The 22,812-nt window shown below is 42.8% G+C and overlaps 1 protein-coding gene across 2 annotated transcripts in view; it reads right to left on the bottom strand.

The window, feature by feature from the left end:
• MTA3 (metastasis associated 1 family member 3) overlaps positions 1-22,812 on the bottom strand; it is a 190,207-nt gene that overhangs the window by 36,043 nt on the left and 131,352 nt on the right. For both annotated transcript variants that reach the window (XM_084828919.1, XM_084828918.1), the window contains exon 17: positions 6,565-6,596. In XM_084828919.1, coding sequence (XP_084685045.1) covers positions 6,565-6,596 — 32 coding nt within the window. The remainder of the gene's footprint in view (positions 1-6,564; positions 6,597-22,812) is intronic.

Here is a 22,812-nt window from a genome sequence, read left to right as displayed (position 1 = left end):
GTTGGGAAAGGCTGCTCTATAGAACCAACGGGTTAAGCAGTGAAACTGACACAATCCCATCTAAAACAGGCTGCACACCTAGTCCTGTACCACATACTTCCATCTTAACTGGATTACGTTTCCACTTGTTTTACCCCATTCAGTCCCTCACAGGCATCAAACATTGGTTCAGGGTTTCCACTGCTGCCCTAGCATCTGATGTGGCCAAAGTGGAGAGGGAGTAATTTTTTCCCCTCTCTCATAATACTGGAACCCAGGGTCATCCCGTGAAGTTGATTGGTGGGAGATTCCAGACAGATAAAAGGAAGGACCTTCACACACTGCACAGTTAAACTATTGAATTCACTACTACAACATGTAGTGATGGCCACCAATTTGATGGTGTGAAAAGGGGGTTAGATAAATTCCTGGAGGAAAAGGCTATCAATGTCTACTAGTCCTGCTGGCTAGGTGCTACCTCCAGTACCAGAGGCAGTGAGCCTATTTTCACCAGTTGCTGGGGAACATGGGTGGGAGGGTGCTGTTGCACTCATGTCCTGCTTGTGGGTTCCCAGTTGACAGCTGGTTGGCCAGTGTGTGAACAGAATGCTGTATGAGCTGGGCCCTTGGTCTGATCCAGCAGGGCTCTTTGTATGCTCTTAAGTGTATGTGAACAATCACCTTTCTTTCCATGTTTCTGACTATAAGATCTATATATGTCTATATATGACATTTAATTTATCTTCACTGAAAGCTTTGATAACCATTAGACAGTTGGACAGGTTAGTTTGGGGGGGGGGGTGTTTTTAATGCCGCCACATATGGAAGCCCATGAAAAACATGCAGTTGCCATTATTCTTCAAGAAGTTATTCCGAAATGTCCGCACAGTGCCTGTTCAACTACTTCGGAGAGTGAAAATGGAGCACACACATAGCAGTAAGGTAGTCTGAGTGTTGCCACTGGTAAAAAAGGAAGGGGGCAGATAAGGTTTTGCCTTAGCAATTATACCAGAGTAGTGCATTATCTGATTGCTTCATAGATTGCTTCTGGCAGCAGGCTAAAAGGAGGAAATTTCTGATGTATAATATGCAGTTGAAAGAAGCCTGGCAGCACTAGGATCAATTTTTCCTTAATTAAAATCTGAAAAATAACATTTATTCCACAGGCGTTATATACATTTTGCACTGTCTCTTTTGTATCTTTTCCACAATGATTCCACAAATTATTCCATTTTTTTCTTAACTCTCTGGAGCTCACATCAGGCAAAAAGAGTGAAAGCTATAGCCTCAAACCCCTACGTTGACTTGGATACAAAATTCAGTTTTAGGGTTCTTCCTTTAAATTTCTCCGGGGGGCGGGGCAGGGCGGGGAACCTATGCAAGAAAATCCATGGAAAACTTTTATCCCAAGGACTGGAGGATTATTGCTTACAAAAAATGCAGAGATTGCATAGCCCTTGGAGACACCATCATGGATCTTGCTATACAAAATGTTTTGAGTTCTCCAGTACCACACCTGAGACAACCTCCATTGGGCGTACGCTTAGGCAGTGTGATGGGTGGTACAACACCAGAAGCCCTATCCTGTTCCAGACTCTCAACCCAAGGTACATACGCTCCAGGAAAGGGAGACGGAACCATGACAGACCATGGCAATCCTTCCTCCGTGTACACTGTGTCTAGTGGAGGCTGGTAACTCCAACGACACTGGGGCTGTGAATCTGCTCTGGGTTTCAGTCAGAACTCTAAAGGATCTATCCAATGTGCTGAACCTATTTGGGGGATTGGGTTTAGCACCTTGGAAGGCTCCTTTAGAGTTCTGACTGGTTCGGAATGAAACCCAGAGCAGATTCACAGCCCCACTGACATAGGAGCCACCAGCCTCCACTGATTGGGTCTATGGTGCTGCGCTAGTGATGAACTTGATGAACATATTTTGAAAAACTGGATCATACCACCCTCATCCACCCAAATGAGCTATATTGCATTTTCAGAACTGCTAATGCCCATATCTGTTGCACCAGTGTTAGCTCATTTATTGCATGCATACCCTGCCTTTCTTCTGTAAAATTCAAGAAGGGGATACGAGGTTTCCAGCTGATCTCCCATCCAGGTGCTATCCTGACAAAGACCCACCAAGGTTTGGTGCATCATGAGCCTCTAGGCCAGGGGTGGAGAACCTCAGGCCCTTGGGGTCAAATCCAACCCTCTGGGTACTGCAAATGGCCACACCCCCTTCCCCTGGCTCCGTCCCTTTCCCTCCAACCACTTATCCTGTGATGGTTTCTCAGGTTTTGTGTAGCTTTTTCCCCATTCTAAAAGGTTGAACTGCTTTCCCTAAGGCTTAGTTACAGGCAGTAAGTGCTTTAAACTACAATATGCTGGGAGTTTGGGGACTGGGGGCATTGGCATCACCCCTTTTGCCTTCAGCCCCCCCATCCAGCCCCTGAGAGCATCTCCAAAATTAAATTTGACCCAGTGAGAGCAATCCTATCGCCCCTGGGTAGCATCTGGGTGGGCCATAGGATAGTTCGGACTACCGGACCCAAGGACAGCACTCTGACCTTGGACCCAGGAGTCTGAGCTCCCCATCCCCTCCCCCTCCCAGCTGCTGTAGAGAGAACTGTGCTGGTTGCCTCTCCAAGGTCACAAGAGCAACCTTGGAGGGAAGATAAAGGGGGCGTTCCTGTGGGCAGGGAGGGGAAGAGTATTGGGGAGGCCGGGTTGCGAGGAATCCTCTGGCCTCCCCAGCCACCTTCCTTCTCCCTCCTCAAAACCTCAGCTAGATGGGCGAAAAAGCCAATTTAAGCTGAAATGCGGAACAGGAGGAACGTGGAGGTGAAGATCACCTCCGCTGCTCCTCCCACTCTGCCTTGGATGGCCATGAGCCTCCAGACCCAGGGGCTTATAGCCAACCCCATAGGGTTGCCCTCTCAGGCTAAAAGAGGTTCCCTACCCCTGCTCTAGGCCAGCCTTAACCCAGCCCAAGCGCTACTTTCCCATTGCACCAGCGGTCATGCCTGCTAGTGCAATGCCAGCATTGGATACTGCCCATTGTCTTAAAAGAGCCTTTCCTTCTTCTCGCTGAAGAAAGGCCTCTTCTAAGGTGGTTCTTGGTTTCTGAGGTTTTTAGTACTACTTACATGAAAATAATAATCACTTTCAATTCTGCTACCCATTTACTCAGGGCACCTTTTTAGTTGATCAAAAGTTTTTAATTGATTAATCTAACCAATTAATCAGGGCAACCCCAGCTCCCCCCCCCCCGAAAAATACATTTAGGGTGCAAATTTTTAAAATATTTATATTGTGTAAGCCTAATTTTGAATTTACCAGATGAACTGGAAGGAAACAATGTCAGAAAAGTGATTTTAGATATACAGCCAAGCAACACTATTTCACATCCTACTAATAAGAAAGCCAACCTCTTATGCAAAACACTGATTGCATGCTATCACATTTGAATTTATTACAGCCACCAGTTGTATATGGCAGATTTAGCGAGTCCAATCACTTCTCTTTAAAAAGCCTGTGGAGATATTGTAATGATGCCAAGATGACATTATCATGAGCAGATCTCCTGTTCACATGCAGGAAACATTCATATGAACAGCAGCCTTGATTTAATCATCATGCTAACATCTGGCAATTTGCTCTGGACTGTTTATGTCACTGAGCTGTCCTGTCATTTTGTAGCAAACACTGAAATTTGTACTCAGTGTAAAGTGAAGACCAGACAGAACTACAGTCAGAGATCTGTTGGGAGCAATGAGTCATCCAATGACTCAAATTTGGCATGAGCAACTATGAGCCAGAAGTTCAGCTGGCAGAAGTGCATGATGATACTGTCGTACATTAAGGCTGTGCCATCCTATACACCAAGGGTGGGGAAACCAGGCCCAGGGGCCAAATCTAAGGTCCCAATCAGGCCCTCCATGGTTTCCCAGATGGCCACATCCCTTTCACCACCCACCTATTGTTTAGTGGTTTCCTGGTTTTTGTGCAGTTTTTCCCCATTCTAAAAGAAAAACTTTCCTAAGTGGAAAAACTTCCTAAGTGGAAGTAAGAGCTCTGAGCTAAAATATGCCAGTATTTTTAATTGTTCCCCCCACCCTTTCGCCTCTGTCCACCAATGGAAGGCAGCTCCTGAAAGATTCTTCACAATTGAACCCTCGGGCTGAAAGAGGTTTCCCACCACTGTTATACCCACTTACTTGAGAGCAAATCCCACTGACCTCAATGGGACTTCATTCTGAATAGATATGTACAGGAGTGTGCTGTGAGGCAATCTCTAAGGCTCAAACATTACAGACATTACATCTGCGTCTAGCAACTTCTTTCTTTTCTTTTTTTTCATTTTGACTCTATATTAGGCAGGGGGCCTGATTTGGATCAGGACCCTTGCATGGGGTACTTAAAAAAAGAGAGAGAAAGATCTGTATCAGGGGCCCTGCACCTACTCTACAGTAAAACAGCCAATTCTTATTTTAATCATATGTTTTGGCAATGCCCAATACTTGCATCTTTGGGGGAGGAGCTTCTTATACAGATAAACTTTGTATTGGAACACTCTTTAATATTTACATGTTCTCTTAATCAATATGTTCTCTTAAATTATCTACCAGTTTCCTGGAAGCTAATGCATGGTTGGTGCAAATGGATTCTCCATGCATTTTTGACAGCTAAAAGACTGATATTACAACACTGGAAGGATAAATGCTCACCTCCTATAATGAAATGGGTTGACGAACAAACAATGCTTTCAATATTTGAATGGGTGGCATATAGACACCACTTGCAAATGGACACTTATATGGATATTTGGTCTTCCTTTGCTGAAATTTATGTATTATCCTTAGAAAGGTGTAGTTTCATATGCATTCATTGAAACCGATACATTCACATCTATGTAATGACATTTTTTTCCTCTTTATGATTTTGTTTTGTTGAAATTTCAGAATAATTTTTTTAAAATACTCTAGAGTAAAAATTGAAAAAGACCTTGCTGCTAGATATGGATTTAAAGTCATTCCTTTTTTGGCCCTAAGCATTCAGTCTACATGAGATGAGAACCCTCCAGCTATAAAAATAAGCAAGTGTGTATTAGCCGCAATGGCACAATAAGAACATCCAGGTTCAGAGAGAGGATAGCAGTGAATACCCCTTGCTGCAGAGAACAGCAGGAGAGGACATTTGCCTTCTAGCCCTGTGTGTGGGTTTCCTTCAGGTGTTTGATTGGCCACTGTGGAAAGCAGGATGCTGGACTAGATGCAACTTCGGTTTGATCCAGCAAGCTCTTCTTACGCCCTTAAGGCATAGAGCAAGGGTGAAAAATGTGTGGCCCATGGGCAGCCCACCAAGCCATTTCTGGTGACATGCCAGATCCTTCTCCCAGCATCTGCTGCTGCTGTATAGCATAATTTTTAAGCAGATCAACATAACAGTCTCTCTCTCTCTCTCTCTCTCTCTCTCAATAATGAACAAACATCATGAGAAAACCACCTCAAGTAGATAAAATATTCTTGCAGGGAAGGCAATATAATAAACAATATAAAAATATTGTTTAGATTTTTCTAAACCCATGCCCAGAGCTCATAGAGGGAGAGAGTTGATTTGTCCAAGACCACACAGAATAAGCTTCATGACAGGTTAGGGATTTGAACCTGGGTCTTCAATGTCTCCAGATTAACACTTTTGGCCACTGCTTTGTATTGGCTCCCACTAGACAGCATGTAATGAAGGAGTCATATAATAGATTTCAAAATAATTTATCACCATCTTTTAAAGACCACTACCAAGGAATAAGCCCCACTAAACGTAGTGGGGCTGTTTGCATGACATGACAGGCCACCATGGGTTATTTAACCCATGTTGAGGTTGTGGCATGCACAGCCACCATTTTGAATGTGCAGCCTCTGCCTGGGGGCTTGTCATGTTGTGCGAACCCAGTGAGTGTGGATTATGCAAGAGTTAAACAACCCTCCCATAACCTATGGTCTGTTTTAAGGTTATGCAAGGGTTGTTTAACTCCCATATAACCCACATTCACTGGGTTTGCACGACACATAACCCCTCAAGTAGGGGATGCATATTCAATCTGGTGCCCATGCAGTAGCTCATCCTGGGATAAATAACCCACGATGAGCCATGGTGTGTTGTCTGAACCTGGTCAATGTGACTTACTTCTGAGTAGCCGTGCAAAGGGCCTTTTCCGCAGTGGCCCCAAACCTCTGGAATGAGTTGCCAGGCCGCATCATTGTAGGCTTTTAGGTAGGCCCTGAAGACCTACTTGTTTACTTCGGCCTTCCCCTGACTGTGTTTTAATGGACTGTTCTGCAGCTGTAGCTGCAATTATGCTGTAGGTTTTTAGTAACGTTTTACTGCTGGTGTCCATTGTTTTATGAATGTTTGCTGCCTTATTATTGTATCTGGTTTGTTTATTTATTTTAATGGTATGAATTTTGATGTTGTGAGTTGCTTTGGGAGGGGTCCTGCTCTGAAAAGCAGCCTATAAATATTTTAAATAAAATAAATAATAAATTAAAATTCCAAACCAATTAAAAGGAGAAAAATGGGAGAACTTACCATTTTAGATCCATGTGTATGACTGGAGAGTCCTAAAAACACACACACAAATACAACACATTGGATTAGACCTATATTAGCTTTTTGCTTTGAAACAAAGTGTTAATAGTTTTTTTCTTACAGCAGCAACTCTGGGGCTGAAAGATATGGAATGCCAAACATTGGCCTGGTTTGCACACAGCAGTAAACCATGGTGTGGTTTGATGAAATTTGGCTTGTCAGAACCCATCCCTACAAACAAACCATGATTTAACTAGCTACAAACCACAAATACAAACCCTGGTTTGTTGTTGGCTTACAAATTCTGACTTGTTTAAACCATGATTTGCCATGATGTCTGAATCTAGAACTGTGGCTTATCCCTAGCTTGTTTGTGCTGCTGTCCACCCTGAAACAGAGGTGCCCAGCCAGAGCAGCCTGAAAACCAAACTGCTCTGAAGGCTGGTAAAATAGGCAGGAGAGAAACAAATTAGAAATAGGGAAAACAAGCCATGGTTTGTTGGCTCATCTGCAAGACCATTCATGGCTATTTATTTTATTTATTTATCTATTACATTTCTATACTGCTCAATAACTGAAGCTCTCTGGGTGGTTCACAACAATTAAATCATAAAATACCAAATGAAAAAATACAATATACAAGTTTAAAAGTTTAAAACTACAGTATAAAATAAAAATAAAAACCAAAATATAACCTAGCAGCAGTGCAAAGATTTAAAATACAGTAAGGGCACAATCCTATGGCTGCTAGACAGCATCTCGATGGCCATAGGATTTTTTGGTTTCTGGGAACTGAGCTTGGAACCAGTGCTCTGAGCTCAGTTCCCATAAATCCAACTCCCTGCCCCCTCCTGCACCACCTCGTGGGAGATGTGGTTTGTCCCCAGCTCTGCCCTTGGAAGAGCAGTGTGGAGTGGCCAAAAAGGGGGCTTTCCTGGGGTCAGGGAGAGGAGGGGATTGCGGAAGCGCCATTACAACACTTCCTATGTGGCATGCGCCCGCCCCTTGCCCCGAGGCAACCTGGTCAGACAGCCAAAATCGGCCATCTAGCTGCAAGTGCAGGTAGGCCAGAGAGTGAAGGAGAGGATCCCTCTGCACTTCGGCCACCCTGCATTGGATAGCCGGCCACCTCCGAGTTCGGAGGCAGATTACTATCCCCATAGGATTGCGCCCTAACAGATTTAAAACAACAGAAACTGAAAGACTAAAATATAAAACTTCTAAAAGTTTAAAACTACAGTATAAAACCAGAGTAAAATCCAGCAGCAGTTTAAAGATCTAAAAATACAATAACAGATTTAAAACAATAAAAACTGAAGAACTTAAGATGCCTGGGAGAATATAAAGGTCTTTACCTGGCACCAAAAAGACCACAATGAAGATGCCAGGTGAGCCTCTCTGGGAAGCTCCTTCCAAAACTGGGGTGCCACAACTGAAAAGGCCCTATCCTTAGTAGCCAACCGCCTCACTTCATTTGGTGGGGGTACCCAGAGAAGAGTCTCTGGGGATGAACTTAGGGTCCAGGCAGGTATATATGTGAGGAGACAGTCCTTCAGGTAACCTGGCCCCAGGCCATTTAGGGCTCTGAAAGTTAGTACCAGCATTTTCAATTGGGCCTGAAAACAGAGTTGAAGCTGGCGCAGATCACAAAGCACTGTCATAATACGTTCATATCTACCCGTCCTTGTTAACAATCTCACTGCCCTATTTTGGGCAGCTGAAGTTTCCAGACCTTCTTCAAAGGCAGCCCCACATATAATGCATTGCAGTAATCCAGAAGAGAGGTTACCAGAGCATGGATAGCTACAACTAGGCTATCTGTCCAGATAAGGACGTAGTTGGTATATCAGCTTTCCACAAAAGGTTCTCCATGCCACTGAGGCCACATGTGCCCCAGTGACAATGCTGGATCCAACAGCATCCCCAAACTACTAACCTGATCCTTTAGGAGGAGTGCAACCCCCACCAGAACAGGTTGAACTTCACTTAGCTGGGCAGAAGAACCACCCACTAACAGTACCTCCATCTTGTCTGGATTAATTCTTTTCAGTACTACAGCTAAGATATGGAGAAAGTACCTCTGACCAGAAAGAGATTGAATATCACTTAACTGGGCTAGAGCAATCAGTCAATCCTAAAGGAAATCAGCCTTGACTGCTCATTAGAAAGACAGATACTGAAGCTGAAGCTCAAATATTTTGGCCACCTAATGCGAAGAGAAAACTCTCTGGAAAAGACCGTGATGCTGGGAAAGACTGAAGGCCAAAGGAGAAGGGGACGGCAGAGGATGAGATGGCTAGATAGCATCACCGATGCAATGAATATGGACTTGAGCACACTCCGGGAGAGAGCGGAGGACAGGAAGGCCTGGCGTGCTATGGTCCATGGGGTCACGAAGAGTCGGACACAACTTAACGACTGAACAACAACAAGATAAACCGTGGCTTAACATTATGCGCAATGCAGCCATTATTAACAATGCTCTTATCATCCAAGGCTGTAGGACATGAAATAACAGGCTCAAGTTACAGGACAGCAGATTTGGGTTGACCATCAGGAAAAAATTCCTAGTGGTCAGACCAGTCAGACAATGGAACCAACTCCCCAGGGAGATGGTGGGCTCTTCATTGCAGGAGGGATTCAAGCAGAGACTAGACAGCCATCTGTCAGGGATGCTTTAAACTGGCTTCCTGCACTGAGCAGGAAGTTGGATTCAAAGGCCTAAATGGCCTTTTCCAACTCTATAATTACATGAATTATCACTGTGTGATTTTTGAACTCAATGGATTTCTGAAACTCTCTCAGTTTCTCAGAAATCTGTTTGAGAATGTATTGTTTTCAATGGATATTGGTTGGGATTTTTTTTAAAAAATGTTCACACACGGGAGGAAGAGGGTAGAAAAATGGGTATCCCAGCTTTCCCCGACCTGGTGCCCTCCAGATGTCTTGGACTACACTATTGACCTTTCTGGCTCAGGATTATAGGACTTGCAGTCTAACATATTTGGATGGCGCCAGTTTGGATGGTGTTTTTGCCCACACTAGAAAAGGGCAGACTGCCACAAGAAACCAGTTCCTGGAGCCATTGCTGCCACCTGACCAATATAGTTCAGGGGAAGGGTAGGAGGAAGACGATGTCCTGCCACTGTACACTGGGACGTGGCAGAGGATAGCCTGCCCACATGTACTTCCACTTGGTGCTGAATGCAGGTGTGTATGGAAGAAGACGCCTGCAGATCAAGAAGCTACTGTGTGGCCTTACCAGGCAGGTCACAGCCTTACTCTGCTACCTGCAGCAGCCATGGGCTGGCATTGCCACCAGTGCATTTCAGCTGGAGGCCAAAAAACCAGCAGGGAAGGTAACCAGTGGGCCATTACTTTTTTCCCTTCTCTCTCTTTTCCCTTATCTGCCCACCTACCTACTTCTGCCAAGTGCCAAAGGTGGTTCCAGGGAATGGTTCCTAGTGGCTGTCTGACCCCATTGGCAAAGCCAACCCAGGTATCCCATTGCCCTTCCTCCTGCCCCTGCTTTTGTCCACCTCCCTGACTTCACACCATCTCCTGATCAGCAACCCAACTTCTGCCCCCACCAAGTCACTTCCACAACTTTTCCAGCCTGGTGGAGGAGTGAGCAGCAGTGACACCCAATGTTTTCTAAAGCTTTCACCGTAGTCTGCAGGGACTACTGGCCCCTGTAAAACCCCTGCAGAGTTCTCTTATTATTTATGTCATTGTATAGCAGCTGTTCCTCCAAGGACCTCAGAGTGGCTTACATACAGTTCCCAAACAATTCTGCCATCCAAGTGTCAGGGGTGTTTCTGAGCGCAGGGAGTGGGATAGCAGTTCAGATTCTGAAGGAGAACTGCCAGACATGGGGGAGGTGTTTTCCCAGGTTAATTCAGACAGGACTGGGCTGGTTTCTCAGGTTACAAATGCCCAGCTGGCTGAGGATGAGGGTCCCTCTTCACATACCCCTGTGAGAGACAGCAATCAGAAGGAGGCGGGGTTTGGGGAGTCTGATCTAATAGATGCCAGGCACAGGCACAGAGCAAAGAGAGAGATGGCCAGGGCAGAACTTAGACAGTCTACCCGATTGGCCTTGCATGAGAAGCTGCGCTCAGAAGCCTCAGGAGAGAGAGGGACCTCCCCCCCTTAAGTTAGGCTAGTGAGACCACCTTCCTCTTCAAACGGCGGGCAACCCTTGTAACTTCCTTTTGAATTCCCCTGAAGGCATTCCTTTGTAGACTGAGAGTCACTGAGAATTTGCATCTGTATGACCCTGTGAAGTAATGGATTAAAAGCTGTAGACTGATGCCTCTTGTCTGTGTTTGTTTTCGGCGTTGAAATAAAGTGGGGGCTAGAGGAATCCTGACACCAAGCAACACAGCAGGCCCAGACTTCATTAATTCAGCAGCAAAAATTGCACTATGTGCCTACAAGACCAATACCTGGACCTCTGATCTTTCGCTGGCTCACCCTCTGTCCTACTAAACCAATTACTTATCACTGGAGAAAACTGGTCTACCACCATTTCTTCTGAATAAATCTGTTAGCAGTGGGCTGAAAGTAGATCCCGTGATGTTTTGGACTGTTTTGGACTGTTTTCTTGTTTTGGCCATGCTGGCAGGGGCTTCTGGGAGTTGGTCCAAAACATTGGGAGATCTACCTTCTGCCCATCCTTGATCTATATTTGCTGCTAGTAATCACAGATCTTTGGCTAGTGGGTGGTATAGAAATGTAATAAATCAATAAATAATCAACACCCACCCAGCTCACCTTCAAATGGTTTTCTTGTTCCTAAAGTCAAGCTAACTTGCCTATAATTTCCTCTGCCCCTTCTTTCCTACACAAATGCCCAGCTATTTTGCCAGTGTTGTGTTGAGTGAACATTTGAGTTTGGCTAAGTGACTAATCAATTTTGCTAAAAGCAGAACAATTAGTTGAGGAAATGAGGCTGGCAATTCAGCTAGACAATTAAGACAAAGTTCCCAGATGCAAATAAGAAAAATAATCATGGTGCAGGCAGAGAAACATGTTTTGCAAGAATCCATATCTTTAACATTCAAATACAGTGGCCTAAATTATACAATGCATCTTAAAATGAAAATGGTGCCCTAACGCAGCCTTTCCCAACCCAGCGCCCATCCAGATGGACTACAACTCCTATTATCCCCAGTCATGAAATGATGGGGGTTGTAGTCCAACACATCTGGAATGCATCAGGTTCGGGAAGGCTGTCCTAATGGAACATCTATGAAGTTATATATTTCTCTTGGAGCCCTATTTGGCATTCAAATCACCCATGCCGTTAAAATTATGTGAGAGAGAGCAGGAATGAGTCTGCTAGCTCTGAGAAGAACTGTGCTAGCTCTGCCCCTTAGCCATACCCTCATCGCTGGGCCTGTCACCAGCAGGGAATCTGTAGCAGGGATTCTGTCCTATCCCACTAGATTCCCCATGCAACTTAGAACTCTGAGAGTCCAGGGGCAACTCTATATGAAGCTTTTATTGTGCATTCATGATGGGTCACTCACAGAAGTTTATGGGTCCTTTTCATGAAGTCATCAACTTCCAGCGCTTCTCCCATTCTTTTTAACCTTTATCGCTTTTTGGGGTTTTTTTAAGATCGGGGAAAGTCCAGCATTTTTTTCTAGGAGCATGATGAAGTGCTGCAATGGCTGCATCTAAGTAGTGAAAGGGGGGTACCCGCATCAAACTCTAAACCATGTCACTTTTCAAAAGTGACAGGTGCCCCGCCCCATTAGGGAGACCGGAAGTCCCACCCTAGCCAGAAGTCCCACCTCCGGAGGTCCCACCCCGGAAGGAGCAATCAGCTGGTCAGGTCATATGACCTTCAGGGTCACTTGATAGGGGTCATGTGACCCCTCTACAAACTCGTCATGCCACCATGGACCAATCAGATGAGGTTTTAGAGCCCTAACAGGTACAGGTGCAGAAATGGCCCAAAGGGCCATTTCCAAACCCCTCCCCAGATTGGCCCAGAGGGGTCATGTGACCCCTCTAAGAACTCACCCTATCACAATGAAGAGATTTTAACAGAAACAACCTACCCCATCAGCCAGTCAGAACAGGTGCAGCCAGATTTGATCAATGTAGCCATTTAGCTTATCTGGACATGTTTCCTGCATAGAGAACATGGAGATGCCAGGCACCCTTGAATATTGAGCCCCAGAAAGGCTGTAGTCTTTTAAAAAGAACTAACTATGTAGGAAGAAATTGTACTGTGTAGAACTATCCAGCTGGTGCTTGGAGACTCCGATTAGCACGTCAGGGTTGGGTGGGGTTTGCAGGCTTTTATATATACGTAAAATAGAGGATATCCTGCTACATTCAGTAAACAAAGGTATCTCCAGTAGCCATGCCTTAAGCCTATTCACTGTATTCATGGGTGCCTGGGAGATGGATATGGTGGTAAAGTTGAAAGTAAGCATTTTTGTAAGAATCACAAGGGTTGCAATAACTCTGTAACGTAGACAAAATTAAAGGTTGCCAAGTAAAGCCTATTACAAACATCCTGTGCTGTAATCCAATCATCACCCCTGCCTATTCCAAAAGGTGGGGGTAAATGCTGGTAGAGTTGAAGGGGGAAAACTATTTTTTTCTTTCTTTCCTTAAGAATCATTTTGAAAGAATCAACTTTTATCACTAATTCCCAAAATGGAACTAGATCCCAAAGGGTGGTAGAGTTGAAGAGGAAAAGTAAGCTGTTTTTTGTGGGGTTTTTTAAAGGATCATTTTGAAAGAATCATTAAACATAGAAATCACAGGGGTTGCAAGTAAAACCTTCAAGGGTCTTTAAAAAGTAAATAATTTTTTAAGCGCCACTTAGATTTTGTAAAAATCCTGCACGGGGAGCCAAAAAACAGGGGCAGCCCTTTAGAAAAGAGTAGGAGTCGATAGTCTAGACTTCTAAATGGAAATACATTCTCACATTTGCTGTTAGCAGCTTGGTAAAATGTATTAATCTAAGCATCTGATCTTGGAGAACGTGGGGCTCCCTAATTCTTGAGAGACAGAAGATTTTGCAATAGCAGCCTTTTAAGCTGCTATGTACATAGGAAACAAAAGTGAAATTTTAATTTAAAAAATTAGACTGTTTGCATCCCATCTATTTATATGTAGGGGGAAACTGTACTGCTACTTGTAGCTGTTAACAGCAGCCTTGTAAAGTAGGCATGTAGTCTCCATCGGTACTGGGGCACCTTCTGTTTTTAACTCTAGAAGTAACCCCACAGATCACCAGGGTTATATTATTCAAAGTGTAGCAGCCTGGAGAAAAGTACCCCCATCGAGATAGTGGGGGGGGCTGGATTCCAGGATTATTCCTCCAGAGCTTTACCAATGCAAAAAGCTGTTCTGAGACTCCTATTTCATAGGAGAAAACAGGGCTGACGTGTTCCATAATAATATATGCTTTAAGAAATATCAACAACTTCTGAGGGATGATTTAAGAAATATTAACAATATTTGAGAACATCTGAGGACCTGCAACATCTGTTTGAGATAAACTTGACTGCACCGAGGAGAAGAAAGGAGCTGGCATCAACTCCCCCCACACCCCCTGTGTCAAAAGATTTGAAAACAGAAGATATAGGGGAATTAATTATTCTGATAAAGACTTTATCTTTGCAATTTAAGGAGCAAGCCAATGAGTTGGATTTAATCCAGAATTCCATCACTGCCTTGCAAGGAGCTGTGGATTTAATGAATGCTTCTTGGCAAAAAATGGAGATGAAAATTAATGAGCTAGAAGACCGAGAGGTAGGAAATGAAACTATGACACAAATTTGTTTTAAAAATTCCTCTGATAGAATTTCTGAACTGGAGGCTTTCACGAGAAGATCCAATGTACATATTATTGGGATTAAAAATCTATCTAATGATGTAAAATTGCCTATTTTTGTGGATAAACTTTTGCATGAGATACTCCCTATTCCATCTGACTATTTACTTGATATTGAGCAGGCATTTTGTGTGCCAAATGCTAAAGGGACTGACTATATGGTCATAGTCCAATCTGCAAAAGTCTCCACAAAGAATTATATCCTGTGTTTGGCAAGAGAGGGTGGAAGCCTTTCCTGGAAACAAGATAAAGTTATGTTATTTCCAGATTACATCAAAGAGGTGGCGAATAAAAGAAGGCAATTTATCAAAGCAAAAAATATGGCAAAACAAATGAACTTACAATATTACTTAAAATATCCTGCTACACTTTGTATTGTGTCTGAAGGTCAGATGAAAGAGTTTCTAAATCATGAAATGGCGGAGGCATGGCTGAACGTAAAAATGTATGAGATTTCTGTTACAACCCCATGAACTGGAATCTTTAAACAAGCTTTGTTAACTGTTTGTGTTTAGTCTACATGATCCAGGCTATGTCAGAAGATAAATGATTATACATATATTTGTTTATCCTCTTTCATCTTTCATTTTTTCTTGCTTTTCTTTATATTTTTTATTTCAAAATAGATATGGTACGCTGTATTTAAATTTATTGTTTGAGGGTATATTGTGTTCTTATATATCTAGTATAAAATATATTACTGACTGTTGAAGGTTTATTTTAACTTTTATTATTATATAACACTATATTTTTTAATTATTACTATTAATAATAATAATATAGGCTTCTGGGAATGAATTGTAGACCTGTTTCTTTGGTATAAGATTGATGATATGATATTGAAATGTAAGGTTGTTTATTAAACTGTAAGATTGTTAACGTTATAGATATAGTTTTTAAAATAGAATGGCATCGGAGGCTGGGGGGTATTGGAGTTTAAACTTAATTCTTTAAAGGGGAGGGGGAGGGGGAGGGAAGGGGAAAGAATCTTCTTTTTTTCTTCACTTCCTTTCCTCCTCCCTTTTCCTCTTTTTTTTCCTTTTTCCTTCTTTTTGTTACTGTGGTGTCCTCATTAGAATATTGTATTGTTGGGAAATTGTAGTATTGATCAGGTTGTTGGTATTTTTGGTATTGTTTATTTCATTTATAAAGATAAAATAAATGAAAATATATTTAAAAAAAACAAAAACAAAAAAACAAAGTGTAGCAGTCTTTTATTTTCCCCACTGAGAAAAGAAAGCAGAAAACCCAAGGTTACAACGTTTCAGTTCTGAAGCAAAAGGAGCCTTTTACAACAACTCTGTAAGGAAGGCAAAATTATACATTTTGTACAACTCAGAAAATAAATGTTGCGAAGATTACACCAGCCCCTCAAGGTAGACGTGTTTTTAAACACCATTAAGATTTTGTAAAAATCCTTTGCCTGTTTTTCTTTGTAAGCCAGGTGTTAGCAGATTGGTAAAAGTATTGATCCAAAATCCTATTATTGGAGAGTGTGGGATTCCCTAATTCCTGAGACACAGAAAATTTTGCAGTAACAGCCTTTAAGTTGCTATGTACAGAAGTAACCCTTAAAGATATATGTAGAAAGTGCTTGCAGTCCCCTCCTCCCCCCAGCCCTCAGTACATTTATACATAGGGAAAATATACTGTTATAGCCCTTAACAAGAATTTTGTAAAAGTACACTTGTAGTTTCCGGTGGTACTTAAAATAGGGTTCTTAACAGTTTTTAACTGTAGAAGCCATCCCATAGATCATCACAGTTATATTATTGAAAGTGTAGCAGATTTTATTTTCTGTGGGGAAAAGTAAGCATTTTGTAAAAAAAGTATAGAGCAAAGATTGCAAGGGTTAGCAACGTTTCAGGTCTGAAGCAAAAGACGTCCTTTACAGCAAACCTGTAAGGTAGACATACACTTCATTTATTTTGTAAAACACAAAAAACATAGAACTGAGATTATGCATGAAGCTAGTTTTGGGCCCCTGAAAGCCATGTGCTCAGAAATGGCCGAGGAAGGGGTGGCGGTAATTAAGCTCTTGCATAATTTCCCTGCAAGTGGATAACACAAAACATCCTCCGGGATGGAGAATCCCTGGCTGTATCCAATCCAACCCCAGAGCTCACGCAACAGGATTTGGAGTTATAAAAGAAAAGAATAAAAGAAAAGTGCAAAGCCAGGTACTTCCTTTTTCCCCTGGACAGGCGTTCACATTTTCTCCTAAAAGTTAAGTATACTTCTTTTTCTCTCCTTAAAGAAAGACCTGGGCATGACCATGCTTTTAGCATCAAGCCAACAGACCAAATAGCATGGGTAAGGTATTGGCTGTGTGTGTGTGTGTGTGTGTGTGACATATTGTATAGTTTCAAACCTCTAGTATATTGTTTTTTAAATAAGCTGTTCTGTTTTTTCCACAGAAAATTTTTCCCAAAATGTGTTCCTGACATTCTTGCAGTTCTGCTAGAAAACAAGTAGCTTTTTTCTCTTTTGAGTAGATTTTGTATTTTGCTAAAAAGGTGAGAGAAATTCTTAGTTTTAAGGGTTGTTAACTGGAGGATTTGAGGAGGGTGGTGGTTGGGCCTTTGTAGAAACCTAAGTATTTGCAGAAGCTTTGTTAAGTTTGTTTTTGCCTTGATTCAGCCTCCAATCATGCAGCCTTTTGACAGGGCTATAGATTTTAATCCTTCCCCCCAATCTCAGAATTTTCAACTACTGAGAAATCTGGGTAACTTAAAAAAAAAATCCGCAGACCCGATACCACTCTTGCTGCATAGCACAAGATAGAAACTCACGAGACTTTTGGCCTGGGTAATTTTTAATCTACAGGCCATCAATTCAACACCAGCCTTGCAGTGTAAAACAGCATAGGCCCTTTTGGCCAGGCATTCATACTTCCACAGGGTTCTATTTTAAAAGGTGTGATTTGTAGTCATTCTCTGGAAATGAGACTTTTAAGTCTTTGTACAGGCTTGTGGCTAAGAAGTTAGCATCTAAATGGTTTTGGTCTTACAATTTTTTTTCTCTAACATATTCTTTTACTTTTGACCCCTCATCCAAGAGAGGAATTTAGCTTTTCTTTTTACAAGGATGCTGTGAAACCTTTAAGATTTAACACTGAGCCCTGATTATCTGTAGGATAGGTTTTAGTAGTGTAACTTGCTTTTACACATGTAGCCCTCCTGATTTTACATGTGTCATGTGCTTTGTCAATTAACCCCCCCTCTATCAAAACATTATAGTTACACTGGAGTTGCCTGCAATCAATTACTTTAAAATACTTCATTAGAATCCATAGGGCATTTTATCTATACCAGCCTCAATTTATTTGTTGCCGGTTGGGGAGAGGACAGCAGGGTAGGGGGTTCCTGGTTGTGGGCCATATGTAAGGGGGGAGCTTTTTGCAAAATCTCTGCAGGAAGCAGCCTCCAATCTTCTGTGCAAATTACATCCCCATTTAAAATTACATACAATGTAGCAACGCTATGCTTTGCTACTTCTTTGTAGCTAATTCAGGGCAGCAGCGCCTAAGTCTTATTTTGATCAGGATAGCAAGCTGACTCTGTGCACCACCTTTTTATTATAGTTTCTTTCCTTCTGATTGCTCAGGACTTCCAAAACCCACCCTCTGTCCCCAAAACCCAAATCTGCTGGAAGCGCGGCATCTCACATGCAACAATCTTTGGCTGTGTCCCAGCCAAAGACCAGTAGGTCTACACAGCACAATTTCCCCCTACATATAAATAGATGGTCTGCAAGCCATCTATTTTTATTAATTAAAATGTCACTTTTGTTTCCTATGTACGTAACAGCTATTGCAAAATCTTCCGTCTCTTGGGAATTAGGGAACTCCACAATCTCCAGGATTGGATGCTTGAATGACTAAATTTGTTGTTCAGTCGTTCAGTCATGTCCGACTCTTCGTGACCCCATGGACCATAGCACGCCAGGCCTTCCTGTCCTCCGCTCTCTCCCGGAGTGTGCTCAAGTTCATATTCATTGCATTGGTGATGCTATCTAGCCATCTCATCCTTCTCCTTTTGCCCTCAGTCTTTCCCAGCATCAGGGTCTTTTCCAGAGAGTTTTCTCTTCACATTAGGTGGCCAAAATATTGGAGCTTCAGCTTCAGTATCTGTCCTTCCAATGAGCACTCAGGGTTGATTTCCTTGAGGATGGACTGATTTGACCTCCTTGCAGTCCAGGGGACTCGTAAGAGTCTTCTCCAGCACCACAGTTCGAAAGCATCAATTCTTCGGCGCTCAGCCTTCCTTATAGTCCAGCTCTCACAGCCATACATTACTACTGGGAAAACCATAGCTTTGATTAGCCGGACCTTTGTCGGCAAGGTGATGTCTCTGCTTCTTACTATGCTGTCTAGGTTTGCCATAGCTTTCCTCCCAAGGAGCAAGCGTCTTTTAATTTCATGGATACAGTCACCGTCTACAGTGATCTTGGAGCCCAAGAAAGTAAAATCTGTCACTGCTTCCATTTCTTCCCCTTCTATATGCCAGGAAGTGATGGGGCCAGATGCTATGATCTTCGTTTTTTTCATGTTGAGTTTCAAACCAGCTTTTGCACTCTCCTCTTTCACCCTCAACAAGAGGCTCTTTAGATCCTCTTCGCTTTCTGCCATTAGAGCGGTATCGTCTGCGTATCTGAGGTTGTTGATAATTCTCCCGGCAATCTTAATTCCGACCTGTGATTCATCCAACCCGGCGTTTCTCATGATGTACTTTGCATATAAGTTAAATAAGCAGGGTGACAATATGCAGCCTTGTTGCACTCCTTTTCCAATTTTGAACCAATCGGTTGTTCCATGTCTGGTTCTTACTGTTGCTTCTTGACCCTCGTACAGGTTTCTCAGGAGACAGGTAAGGTGGTCTGGTACTCCCATCACTTTAAGAATTTGCCAGAGTTTGTTGTGATCCACACAATCAAAGGCTTTAGCGTAGTCAATGAAGCAGAAATAGACATGTTTCTGGAATTCTCTTGCTTTCTCCATGATCCAGCAAACGTTGGCGATTTGATCTGTAGTTCCTCTGCCTCTTCGAAACCCAGCTTGTACTTCCGGTAGTTCTCGGTTCGCATACTGCTGAAGCCTAGCTTGTAGGATTTTGAGCATCACCTTGCTGGCATGTGAAATGAGCGCAATTGTGCGGTAGTTTGAACACTCTTTGGCGTTGCCCTTCTTTGGAATTGGAATGTAAACTGACCTTTTCCAGTCTTGTGGCCACTGTTGAGTGTTCCAGATTTGTTGGCATATTGAGTGCAGCACTTTAACAGCATCATCTTTTAGGATTTTAAATAGCTCAGCTGGAATACTGTCATCTCCGCTAGCTTTGTTGTTACTAATGCTTCCTAAGGCCCACTTGACTTCACTCTCGAGGATGTCCGGCTCAAGTTCAGTGACCGCACTATCATGGCTATCAGGGACATTCAGATCTTTCCTGTATAGTTCTTCTGGGTATTCTTGCCACCTCTTCTTAATCTCATCTGCATCTGTTAGGTCCCTGCCTTCTTTGTCCTTTATCATGCCCGTCTTTGCACAAAACGTTCCCTTGAGATCTCCGATTTTCTTGAAGAGATCTCTAGTCTTTCCCATTCTGTTGTTTTCCTCGATTTCTTTACATTGTTCATTTAAGAAGGCCTTCTTGTCTCTCCTTGCTATTCTCTGGAACTCTGCATTCAGTTGGATATATCTTCCCCTTTCTCCCTTGCTTTTCACTTCCCTTCTTTCTTCAGCTACTTGTAAAGCCTCATCAGACAGCCACTTGGCTTTCTTGCATTTCTTTTTCTTTGGGATGGATTGAGTTGCTGCCTCCTGAACAATGTTACGGACCTCCGTCCATAGTTCCTCAGGCACTCTGTCTATCAGGTCTAATCCCTGAAATCTATTCCTCACCTCCACTGTATATTCATAAGGGATATGATTTAGGTCATACCTGAATGGTTTAGTGGTTTTCCCTACGTTCTTCAATTTAAGCTGAAATTTTCCAACAAGAAGCTCATGATCTGAGCCACAGTCAGCTCCAGGTCTTGTTTTTACTGACTGTATAGAGCTTCTCCATCTTTGACTGCAAAGGACATAATCAATCTGATTTCGATATTGACCATCTGGTGATGTCCATGTGTAGAGTCGTCTCTTGTGCTGTTGGAAAAGAGTGTTTGCTATGATCAGCGTGTTCTCTTGGCAAAACTCTATTAGCTTTTGTCCTGCTTCATTTTGTACACCAAGGCCATGCCTGCCTGTTATCCCGGTGATTTCTTGATTTCCTACTTTAGCATTCCAATCCCCTATGACGAAGAGGACATCTTTTTTTGGTGTTAGTTCTAGAAGTTGTTGTAGGTCTTCATAGAACCCATCAACCTCAGCTTCTTTGGCATCAGTGGTTGGGGCTTGAATTACTGTGATGTTGAATGGTTTGCCTTGGATTCGTACTGAGATCATTCTATCGTTTTTAAGATTGTACCCCAGGACTGCTTTTCCCACCCTTTTGTTGACTATGAGTGCTACTCCATTTCTTCTAAGGGATTCTTGCCCACAGTAGTAGATATGATGGTCACCTGAATTAAATTCACCCATGCCTGTCCATTTGAGTTCGCTGATTCCCAAGATGTCGATGTTCAATCTTGCCATCTCATGTTTGACCACCTCCAGCTTACCTTGATTCATTGATCTGACATTCCAGGTTCCTAAACAATATTGTTCTTTACAGCATCGGATTTTCTTTTCACCACCAGACACATCCACAGCTGAGTGTCCTTTCGGCTGTGGCCCAGCCGCTTCACTCTTTCTGGCGCTGCTTGGAAATACCCTCTGCTCTTCCCCAGTAGTATATTGGACACCTTCCGACCTGAGGGGCTCATCTTCCGGCGTCATATCTTTTAGCCTTGTGATACGTTCCATGGGGTTTCTTGGCAAGAATACTGGAGTGGGTTGCCATTTCCTTCCCAGTGGACCACATTTTGTCAGAACTCTCTGCCATGACCTGTCCGTCTTGGGTGGCCCTGCACGGCATAGCTTATGGCTTCACTGAGTTACGCAAGCCCCTTCGCCACAACAAGGGCCATGAACGGGTTGTCCATGAACGGGTTGTCCATGAACGGGTGACTAAATTTACCATGCTGCTAACAGCTAGTTTATAAGCAAAACAGGCAAAGCACATTTAAAATGAGAATTTATTTCTATTTTAAAGTATAGTCTCCCTACCCCAACTCTTGCTAAACAGCACCTCTTGATTCTGCCCTCCCCCCCCCATTTTTTTTTATTATTTTACAAAATCTTAGCTGTGTTTAAAGCATGTCTACCTTGAGGGGCCTGTTGTAACCCCTGTGATTTTTATTTTTATGGATTTTACAAAATGCTTAATTTTGTCTTCTTTACAGAGTTGTTGTAAAAGGATCCTTTTGCTTCAGATCTGAAATGTTGCAACCTTGGTTTTTCTGCTTTCTATAAAATGCTTACTTCTTTTCTCAGTGGGGAAAATAAAAGGCTGCTACACTTGGAATAATATAACCCTGATAATCTGCGCGGGTGACTTGTATATCTCAAAATGGGAATTAACGATACAAAGTCACTTTCCAGGGGTGAGCATAGTTTTTGGGAAACCCTAGCAGCATTTTAAATGTGTCTAGGGTGAAGGACCAGATTGCAGGTAAGCTTATAGTAGGTTTTAAATATAAAAACAAGTGCTCTGCAGAAAGAAGAGACTAACACAAAACTCTCTAACAAAAGTGTGAGGGGTAGTAGTTGGATCCTGACAATTCTGTGTAGTCCCTTGCTTGATCTGCATCTTCTTCATCTCAAAAGTCACTTTACGGTGTGAGCATAGTTTTTGGGAAACCCTAGCAGCATTTTAAATGTGTCTAGGGTGATGGGGCAGATTGCAGGTAAGCTTGTAGTAAGTTTTACACATAAAACCAAGTGTTCTGCAGAAAGAAAGAAAAAAGGGTGGGGGTGCTGCTAGACCACTTAATATAACATCGTTTTTGACTGGGAAACCTCTTTTCAGTCTCTATAAGGCTTGCTCCCTAGTAGCTCTGTGAAAACTGCAATTATAACTTTTGTGGCAGTACATCTATATAGATGTAAAGTTCCCTTCTTCCTTAAAGTTTTATTGAACTGCTTCTTGCGGATTTCCTTCATTGTTTTAACAGGCTGCTTACAGCCTCCTCAAGTTTTCCAGGAATTCTGTAAAAACGTCTACAGGTATGTTCTTTGCCACAGCTGCATCTTTTCTTCTTACATTCGCAGGAGCTATAGCAGACTCTCCATTTCTAGTTCTTTTTAAAAGTATATATGCATGACTCAGCCTACAGCCTTTCTGGGGCTCAATATTCAAGGGTGCCTGGCGTCTCCATGTTCTCAATGCAGGAAACATGTCCAG

This window comes from Heloderma suspectum, chromosome 1 (assembly GCF_057233095.1).
Source record: "Heloderma suspectum isolate Gila_16-S chromosome 1, 16-S_ref, whole genome shotgun sequence".
In the NCBI taxonomy this organism is placed as follows: domain Eukaryota; kingdom Metazoa; phylum Chordata; class Lepidosauria; order Squamata; family Helodermatidae; genus Heloderma; species Heloderma suspectum.
This window is presented reverse-complemented; position numbering and strand designations above follow the sequence as displayed.